General features: G+C 36.6%; 1 protein-coding gene across 1 annotated transcript in view; it reads left to right on the forward strand.

Moving 5' to 3' along the window:
* Ythdf (YTH domain-containing family protein) overlaps nt 1-10,898 on the forward strand; it is a 35,122-nt gene extending 24,224 nt beyond the window's left edge. The window contains exon 5 of the mRNA XM_071596026.1: nt 6,225-10,898. Within this exon, the coding sequence (XP_071452127.1) occupies nt 6,225-6,299 (75 nt within the window). The 3' untranslated portion in view covers nt 6,300-10,898. The remainder of the gene's footprint in view (nt 1-6,224) is intronic.
* Nucleotides 10,899-10,957: the final 59 nt, after the last annotated feature.

Below are 10,957 nucleotides of genomic sequence, written 5' to 3' on the forward strand. Positions count from 1 at the left end.
GTGGTAGCAGATATTTTTAAGTAGTATTCGGATCCCCATTTGAGGTGCTTTATGGAGGGCACTTTTGAGTGAGTACACTGTCTGTCAGTTAGGAAGTTAAGCTGTGACCCCCTTGGCGCCTTTCGTTAAGAGTAGGTTAATGCCAATGCCGGGTTTCTCTCCACCCTTCATCCTTTCCTGTCCATTTCTAATAGCCTAAATGACCTTAACTGTCGGTCGCCTTTCCTAAATACTACTGCTAAGATGCACTGTGATTTTGAAGGTTAGAATAAATGAAAAACACTTGATGGATATGAATCAAAGTATTTTTATTTTAACACTTAATGCAAAGAAAATGGAATAGTAATATTACCAAAATAGCCTCTATATCAATGTTTATTCTTTATAGTGTCTCAGAAATTTGTCAGTGCTATTCCTAAATCATTTCTGCCGTGCCTAACCTGGGATTGTCACTTTCCTCTTACGCAATTTCATCTTCTCTTCCACTTGATGCATTGCTAATTTCCCATTTTTTAAAAACGTTATAGTCTCACCGTTAACTTTCTGCCAGGACTTTTTCAACCAATCAAAAACACCAGAAATCGATATCTGTTTAATTCTTCTCAACCATTGTGATGTCATGAGTGAGTGACTTGTAACCTTTGTTTCATATTTAAGTGGCAGTTTTATGCTTTTGTAATTTGCTACGCATGCACAGCCATTCCTCCTAATGAATCTCTTGCACCATGATGTTGTCTGTCCTAGAAAAATTGGTAATAGACATACATGTTGCTAATTTTCTCCTTTCGATTAAAATCATTTTGTTGAAACAGTAATCCCGTTCTTCAAGTGATTTATTAGTATTATCAGTTCTTAGCATGTTCCTCAAGCTTTGGATATTAGGAGCACATTAACATAAAAAATTTTTTTACTCATTCATTTACTAAATCTATCTTCTGCTTCCTCTATCTCCATATCATCATCTCATTCATTGATGCAAAACACCTTTCAGATGCCCTATTTCTGTGTACTGAAGATTGTTTTCTAAAGATAATTCATGGCTACAAGTTGAAATGCAAAACTGTGTGGCAACCTTCTGTATTTAGATCCCATGAGGTTATTCTAATTTTAACTTTTTGTGTGACATTTAGTTTCTGGTTGTGAAAGCAGATATGCATACTGAATTGAAAGGAGCATATTACATATTAAATGACACTGTCACACTACTTAATGGTTGAGTATCTGTAGACTTTAAGTTTACCTTGAAAGATACAATTTTTAGCTATAAAGCAGCATTTTCATTAGCCCAGTGGGTATAAGTTTCGCAGCAGCATCACATGTGAAATAAAACTAAGCCTGCTAAAGTATATGTATTTATGATTTATACGTGAGTTTTTCTTTGGAAGTACTGTCCTCTACTGACTCCTACCAAATTGACCTTTAAGTTGGTTACTGTGTTTATGGTTTTATGTCAAGGAAGCATTAAAGCTTTATTGCTTACCACTGGCTCAAACACTCTAATAATCAAAATTTGTAATAAGACAACCATTTTCTTTTCCTGAAGAAGGAAAAAATACTTAATATGAAGTATTTTTCCTAGCAAATCAGCTTGCAACTAATAGAAACAAGTCATACCCGTAACCTATATACTTGTGGTCCATAAGATACTTGTTTTAGGCACATTTTGAAGTAAAAAAAAGTGCATCTTATAAGGTGGGAAATACAATACTTTTGTTTCATATTTGATTCCATGGGAAATTTTGTAAAATAACCTTGAACCCATTTGTTTAGCTTAGTTTCACTTGCTTTGGATTATGAGAAGTATTATGTGTCTTTGCGAGTAGATAGTGGAGGTCATTGTAGGTCCTTTCGTAATTACTATGGCAGTTAATGTTAGACCTATAACTGAAGAGATGTTACCCTTTGTATGCAAGGTGACATGAAAAAAATATATGTGGGGCACTGGTAATGAAGGGATATACGTGATGGCATCACAGGGACCATTGCTCATTGTACAATTAATCCTTTTGTGGATTTTGAATAATATAACCACATGGGGGAGGAACCCCAAAAGAGAATACTAAAAGTAGCATATGAATAGAATTCACATTGATAAATGAATGATAAGACCTCAGATTCCACAGTAAGTCTGATATTTTTTATAAGGGTGTAACAGGAACTTAGCTTGCTAAGTAATTTTCAAATATATTCCTCCTAAGACATGTTTTTATTCATGATGACTTCCTGGGATTTTGGGGAATTTCCTCGCCTGCTGCATCTACTGAGGTTGTAGCAGAAACTGTTTTTATTGTTGAAATAGCTGGCCGGGTTTATTAATTTTTGGTGTTAGGAAGTTACAGAGATGCAATTCATTGAAAATCTGTCTTACTCCCTTCCTAAATCTATCTTCCCTTTCTGTCAAAACTGAGCACTGAGAAGGCTGGTATAATAATATTTGTATCATCAGGATAAAATATTGGGTCAACTTATCGGGAATTATGTGTATTCGGGAAGTATGTTGTTGGAACATCTTATTAGTGTAGGTTAGGTTATACAACGGGATCCACCTGTCAAATGCCACATTATATGAGACAGGCTGGTTTTGAAACTTTTCCATACTTTTTTATGCCATTCTGAAATCATTCATTGTTGTCATGTACTAGGGGCAGTCAATTGAAAACAGAGCACCAGTCATAACAAGCAGTCAGTAGTAGTAGTTTTAGGGGCGGCGACCAACAGCTGAGGTCATTTGCTCCATTTGGGATGGGATGTACAGGAAAGGGTGGAAAGAAACCCGGGATTGGCATTAGCCTACTCTTGAAATAGCCTTTCATGGAAACTATATGCTGGGTAGCGTCTTCATTCATTAATCAGTATCAAATTATTGCCCTAGGAATAAATTCGGATATTCCACCTCTGCATACTCAACCATGGGCTTATCCAAAGCCTGTGCCAATGACCCAAACTAATTCCTACAACCCAATGCTGCATCATGGCACCATCTGTGCCTCACCATCAGTCAATGCACCTTAGACATAATGCTGCTCATTTGTCTGTGTGATTCATGGAAAACTGTGGGAAGAGGCACACCATATGCTTTGTTAAGATGGAGGTTTTGAAATGGTCTGTCAGAAGTTAATTGATAGAAAATTATCAATTTCTACTTTGCTCTGAGATAATTTTTCCAATGTTTTTACATTGCTCTAAAGTTTAGAGTTTAGTTTTTAACTGTCTGTTCAATCGAAAATTGCTTTGCTATATTTAATAATTTGTTTAGTTAATATAGAACCTTCAGTAAGCGTAAACTGTATGAACTCTGAGGAAGTGCAGTTCAAGGAAGATGCATTTAGTGAAATAAGTGAGTGAAAGAAGCAAATCATGAAACATGCTTCAATGGCGCATATCTGAGACACCTCAGTCTGCTTTTATAGCAACCTCTGCTGTGTAAAAAAATGCAGTCTCAAGTTTCTACCATTTGAATTAATTTTTCTACATATTTTTTAGAGTTTTCATCAGCTTTTAAATTTTCGTAACTGGTTTAACCAGAATTATCATGATGAAAAAGCACAAGCTGAGTAATAAAGTTTGGCATAGGTCTTTTTTCTGTGTAATATCAATTCTAATTTTAGGTATATTTTAACATGCATAAAAATAAAAAAGTTCATCCTTCACTTGTACTGTTTGATGATCTAATTTGATATTTCAAGTTGCATAATGTGTTCTTATATCATATGTTAGTTGTTGATTCAGGGTTTATTTATGAAATATTCCTAATCTTCCTCGAAATTTGGTACATAAACAATTTTTTAATGTCTAGGGCTATGTAGATTGTTCAGTTTCAAGTAGAAACCTATTCATACAGATAAAAGTCTAAAATTAGTTTGCTTTTTCTGTGCTCTATAATGTACATATGCTCAAAACTTTTCCTGGCTAAGAGATAATATTAACCTTATTAAACCCATAAGCCTGTGTTTGATATGATATTGTTACTCCCATTTTGAAACTATTACTTAAGATTGTGTGGATTATTTCCTGAGACTTCTCAAGTGGTGGTGTAATTCAAAATATGAAAATATTACATCTTAAAAATTCTTTGGAAAATATATTTACTTCTATCCATCTCAGGTTTAATCTAAAAAGGAAGTTGAATATTCTTCTGTTCTTAGAAACATTCTTTGAAACTTTCAACTTCAAGGTAACATTCTGCTCATCAATCATATTTCCTCTCGTCCGAATGACATATTTTAAGCTAGAATATTTGAATTGAGAGGGGTTCTGAATAAAAGCAGTCCCAGTGTCAATCAGCAGAGATGACTATGATCATTATATCTGTCATTCATATCATCTCTGCTTAAATACACAGCTGGTGGCTTGTTATTTGCGCCATAATTATAAAAGTGAAACTTTACTACAAACATCATGCAATAATATATGTGAAAGTCCTTGTACATACCAAGTAATACAAGTGGTGAATATTTAAAAACACATTTCTTTAGGAAAGCAGAATTACTATGTGATCCAAAAGAAGGTGATATTTGTAAGTCACAGGGCATGGTGGCTATCATATATTAATATTAAGTAAATGAGATTTTTTTACTAAGCAAAACCTACGTACCAGCATAATTCTGGAAAATATGTTTTCATGGTAAAAAAGTGTTATTTATGCATGATTTTCAATCTGAGTATTTAGTTTACTATTGTATATCAGAAATAAACCTACCCAGGTCAAGTGATCAGAGGGTTATACCCATGAGCCTTCCGGGTTCTATCCCTGTCAAGGGAAATGAAATTGTTCCATCTGATTATGACTTGTTGTGACCATTAATGTGTTGCGTATAGATAGTTCTTAATAGATTAATCATTCATCTACAACACATCATTAACTTGCACAAAATAAATTTTCTCTATGCCAATGAGTTAACCGAAATTTCAATAATGGGGATCTGAATGATGTGGTGGCTAGTGAACTGGCTTCCAACCCTGAGGGCCCAAGTTCAAATGATGCAAGACTTTCAGTGGCATCCTTATCCTTACTTACCAAAGAGCAAGTGCTGCCTCCACAGGCAATGTGGAGTTTACAGTCCTTGTGATTGGATATTAAATTGTGAACTCCTTGGCATATTTCATTAAGAAGAGGCTAATGCAAAATCTGGGTCTCCTCTCTTCATTTCCTGAAAATTGTACCTATACCAAATTATCCATCATCCCTAATTGTGCAAATACCTCAGCGGTCTATCTCCCATTATAACCTCTACCAATATTATTTTAATGGCATTTAACTTTTAAGGGAAGGAATACTGTTCTCAGTAGGTAATTTTTGTCCTCGGTATATAGGTAAGTTACCAGAAATAAACTCCTAAAAATTGAAATTATTTTGCAAATTGAATCGCCTTGTTTTTTAGTGGGGTGAGCCAATAACTTTAAGAATTAATTCTTTACATGTCTACACAGTATGGTGAAATGCTCACAAAACAGCAATACACAATAGAATTTGGGTATCAGAATTAAAGGTAGCAAGTGAAGTTTCATATGATCTAGAAAACTGCAACTTTTGCTCTGTTGTAAAAGGCTGTTGCAATACACAACAACCACATTTCTACCTAATTCGGATAGAGACGATGCCATGACAGCTATTTTTCATAAGCAGATGACATTTGCTGGTTCTGATAATAAGCCAAATTGTCCATGAAGTTATCTCTGTGCGGATGAGTGAGCTTGTGTATCTTTCCCTCAGCTGTCAGAATCTCATGGAAGATGGGTGCATACAAGTAAAATATGAAGCACTTGAAGCATATGAAGTATTTTAATACATATCTGTACTGTGCTTAGTTTTTCTGTTTTATGTGTACAATGTTTTAGTGTCCCCTAAGTCTTTCCAAAACCTAACTTAAAATGTAGATTACCAGTAATAATACTGTAAAATATGAGAAAGAGAAAGCATACTATGTTCATTTCGTATTGAATGAATGTGCATGATAAATAATTTTCTTACATGATTTTCTCCTTGCACTTCTCTCTCTCTCTTTACATTTTGGTTATGAGAGTCCCTAACCATTGTTGCCCTTTAATTTTTAATCATTAATGATAAAAGTATTGGCTATTTTTGTCAACTCTTGTATTTGGTTGTGTGAAGGGTTAAACAAATAAGGTTGAATAAATTACCGTGTTTAATTTTTGGCATTAAATATCTTGCATTCCTATGATAGTCTCAAAGTCTGAAAGGAGTCTCTTCTTTGCTGTTTCAGGATCGAGAGGCTGGTGGTGGGGGAGCTGGTGGGGGAGGCCGCGGTGGACGTGGTGGCCGGGGCAGTAGGAACTAAAGCGACGGGGCAGAGAGCATCATCTTCATCCCCTGCTGATGATGAATCACCAGAGGATACAAGAAACTTTCTCTCTTTACACATTTTTTAATCACCCCTTGTCTGTCCCCATATAGTTTACATATATGCATAAATATATTTTTTCGTTTCTCTTCTCTTTAGTGGCTGCATATACATATATATATAAATACATATGAATATATATCATGTTAAGGAAAAAAAGAGAGTACTTTGTGACTATACACACACACACACATGTGCTGCATTGGGCATCACATACACACACACAAACACACACCCTTCTCACTTGTCATGCAGTGCACACTGTCGTCGTCCGTTCTACTTGTCTTCTAGTACGTCTCATGAAGGCATTATGATAAATTTTTTAACGAGAACTTTGAAGAGCTTGGAAAGTAATAGGATTTGTGATGATCTAATTCCCATGGTGCAAGATTTTGTCATCGCCAGTGATGGTATTGTAGTCATGCCCTCGAATGTGGTGAGTCCCTAGAAACTAGCAAGCAAGTGATGATCAATGGCAGGGATTGAAAATTGTGAATTCATCACTCCAAATCCAATTTCCCCATTCCTCCTGGACCCTCCTCCCCATCAACCTCCTCTCCTACAATCCCTGCTATACAGTTTTATTGCCCTGGCCCCTCTCCTATACAGACTCATGGAATTTGTTAATGTTTCTTGGGCCAATCCCTTGAGGGTCTCTTAAGTGGTTGTGATTGATCTGGAACGTGATACTTCCCAAAGTCCCATGGATATCAGTCATGCCAGGGCACATGATGCTCATCTTTCCTTTGTTCCATGGAATTGGTGTGAGTAGCTGGTGATTTTGGACAGATCAACCAAAATTAACTTTGTATGCTTGATTGCATAATGTCTCAGTGTGAGAATCCCAATGACTACTTCAGTTGTCTTTTGATCATTTTTCCTGCAGTTCGTCCATGAAAGAAAATTTTCTTTTCCTTCCCCCCCAGATGAAATGAATTGTGAAGGAATACTTTTTCCTTGTCCCATGGAAAAATTATCATCCTGCCCTCTCGAAAACATTTCTAAACAAAATAGGCCATGTGAACTTGGGCACAGGTAGTACTCTTTTCTTTATTTTTTATTTTTTTTTCGAGTGTTGTGGTGCAGTGTTTGAAGCATGTGGTGGTGAAGTTTTGCATCTGCCTTAGGGGAGGGGGCAGTGTGAAGAGTTCTCTAAAATGAAACACTGCAGGAAGGCTGCCCTCTACTATGCATCACAGGAACCAATCGCCATTTTCTCGCATTCCTCCCCCACTCCCCTTTGCCCTCCCAACCCACTTTTGTGACTTTAGACCTCAGTGCTTGGAGGTCTTAGAAGATGGATTTTCCTCGTGCAGTGAGTGAGGTAGAGGCAACTTTTTTTTATCAAGGAAAGCTATTGAAAGAGACGAAAGGATGACTAAACGCAGACTAGTTTTCAACTTGAGTGGAGTTGTAGTGCCGTGAGTAAATTCCTATTTTACCCCGCATTGTCACCTTGTAGAGAATAAAGGCCCTCCCTTCCCTGCCCCAGGAACCCCTCTTGCCCTCCTGTACGAACATGAAGCCATGGAATGGTCCCCCCCCCTCCACACCCTAGTTCCCCTCTTTCGCCTCGTTTTCCCTTTTCTCTCTAGGTTTTGGTGCATCACATGGTGTTGGGAAGTGTCAATGTTGGCGAGGATTTGGCTGCACTGGTCAAACAGACTTGAGGAAGGAAAGGGAAGAGTACGTGGGTGCTCTAGTGTCAACCAGAGTGCGCTCATGCATACGTACTTGTGTGTGTAAGTGTGCATTTCAAAGTGTAGCTGCTTTCACGAAGATATATGTATAATTGAAAAAAGCAAAATATCCTTAAATAGTTAAAAAAAATCCTAACAGCCTTTTTTTTTAATCATCGGTGGCCATCGGTGTTTAAAAATATCAGTGGGGAAAAATTGACTGTGTGTGCGTGTGTTAATAGATTTTAAAAAAATAACTGCATAGGGATATATAATATCAAGTGTATGTGACTATAATCTGCCCCAAGGAACTGTCACCTCTGTTTCTATGTGTGATGTTTGGTTCTCTCGTGAGATCTGCTGCGGTTTTTAATTTTGGGCAGTCATATTGTCCTCTAGGCCCACTTCGGACCATATTAATTGTAGAGGAACGGTGGTGAATTTAACTCTGTTGCACCCCCGAATGAGTATACTTAGCCTAAACTCACTCCTCATCCTATGTGCCTGATTCACAAACCCCTTGGCTGTTGGATTAATTGAGCCACTAAGTAATACCTTTACAAGATCCTCTTTTATCACAGTCTTCCCCCAATTTCATGTGTGTTGCATGCTTGTTTAGGCTTCATATTTCTCCCCTCTGTCGTGTGTAATGCATCTTTTTCATTGACCGTGAATTTTAATGAAATGCCATTGAAAATATTCAAAATAAAAAGGTAGAGAAATTTTGAAGAACTTCGTTCTATGGTTATGGTATTTGACTACACACACACATATAAATAAATATATATATAAATAAATATATAACTATACAAATAAAATATGCCTAGAGAAAAAGTGAAGTTCACCCATTTACTACTTTGTGTTCTAGTACTACCAACTTAATACATCCCACTTGTCCGACCGTTGTCATGTAAAGGTTAAAGAGGTCCCTTGCTGCGATAATATGAGGCAATGAAAGATATGAGTGTTGAAGTGAGGACCAAAGGTGTTTATGCGTGTGTGGCAAAGTGTTTGCGAGTCAGAATGGGGGGAGATGGGAGGAGATGTTGTTGATTACGAAAGGAGAGGCATATCTTCTGGAACGAGTGGTTTTTGGTGAACTCTGTGGAGTGGGTCCTTAGGTCGCAGTGAAAAATTGAATAAAATGCAATTGTCCGTGGATTCATTGGCTCGGGCCAAATTGTGAGAAGTGATGTGGTGTCAAAATGAAATTAAACCCAGTGACAATTATTTCTTTGTTTTTTCCTCTTTCTATTCCCCATCCGTCCCCCACTGCCCTGCCCACCTCGCCCCGTTATCTACACTCCCATGCCCCCCCCCCTCCACGCCCATCCCTCATTAAGTACACTTGCACTTGGGTGTAGCCAACAAGAATTTTCGAAAGTGAATGACTTTTATTTGAAAAGATGTAGCAAAAACACAAACATTAGAAAAAATTACTTTATAAAGCTTTGAGTACTTGTTGCTGATCTGTACAGATAAACTTTTTTCAATACCAAACAGCCCAAGTGAAGGACTCCCCATGTTGAGAAGTATAATTTTTTCCCTTGTTATGGAATGCAGAGGAACTTTGGATGCAATTGTTACTTTTGTTGTTTTTCCTTAGAGTTGAATATGAATCTATTTATTGATATAAAAGCAAAAAGTCAATGCCGTTCATATAAAACATTTTTGGACAAATGAAAGTTCAAGACTGCAATAAATTATTTTAGCATCATAAGGAATGAGTAAAAAACTGTGAATACACAATACACACTTCTTTTTTGACAAAGTTTGGAGCAAGAACAGATTGATTTAGTAACAAGTGGATTATCTTTCATTGAGGAGGTGCATAGTTGTGAATGAGTGATTGTGGATGTGCCATCGATATCTACGCGGGACATTTTTAAGAGTATGGACTTCGATAGAAGAAATGCTTGTAGCTGGCTTTGGCATTTGAATGGTGGAATGCAAACTTGCAGATGCAGAGCACGACTAGATTCGTGCGTCTCACTGGGGTGCAAATTAATATTCTTTTGTTACAGTGTTTGGGTACCAATTATGGTTTCAGTCTTGTCTGTTGTGGGGTTCAAGGGATATTAAATGTAGTAGAATGCAATTATTACTCCACTGCCCAAACTGGGAAGCAAGTGGTTTGTAAATGTGAAAAAAATGATTCAGATTGGAGTGCGTGGGAGTGCTAAATAAGGTCCATTTTTTCTTACCTCCTTAACCAGTTGTGAATAATATTTTAGTTGTATAATATGCAGTAAAATTTTTGAAGTGCACATATTCAGTACAGCCAAATATTTTTTTTGGTTTTGCAGGACAAGATCAGAGTTACATATAGTTAATCAGTGGCATGATTTACTAAAATTGTGTGCGCCTCTGATTGTTGCTTGCTTTATGCTGATTCTGTCAGTCATTTATTTTACTGTATTAGTAGTGTACCTGTATGAATGTCTTTGTGTGTGTTCAAATAAGCCTACAATTTGGTTTTTGGGAAAATATTGAATACATAGTCCAACCTCTGACTGTGTCACGAATTTGATAAAATTATAGCTATTGCAAAAATTGTATGTCTTGGTGCAGAAGTCCGTAATCAATTGTTAATGCATACATTTATAAATTTTCTTGTTTAAAATGTTGTTTCATTTCAGGATAGTTTTCTCAATTGCAAATGGGTTTGGCTTGTTATGTTTTTTTTTATGTTCCTGTATGATATTTGTTAAACAAAGAGTTTTCCTACATGGGTATGTTACTTTATGGAAACCTGTGTGTACAAAATTTTCAAGGAAGTAGAAAAATGGACCGCGTTTGGCAGATCCGACTAGTGGGAAACTGTTGATAGCTGAATAAAGCATCAATTAGAAAATTACTATGTTGTTTCAATTGGATGAATATTTTGAATGGTGCTTGTCGATTATCCATTATGCT

The sequence above is a fragment of the Hetaerina americana genome, unplaced genomic scaffold (genome assembly GCF_022747635.1).
Source record: "Hetaerina americana unplaced genomic scaffold, ioHetAmer1.1.p SCAF_73, whole genome shotgun sequence".
NCBI lineage: Eukaryota > Metazoa > Arthropoda > Insecta > Odonata > Calopterygidae > Hetaerina > Hetaerina americana.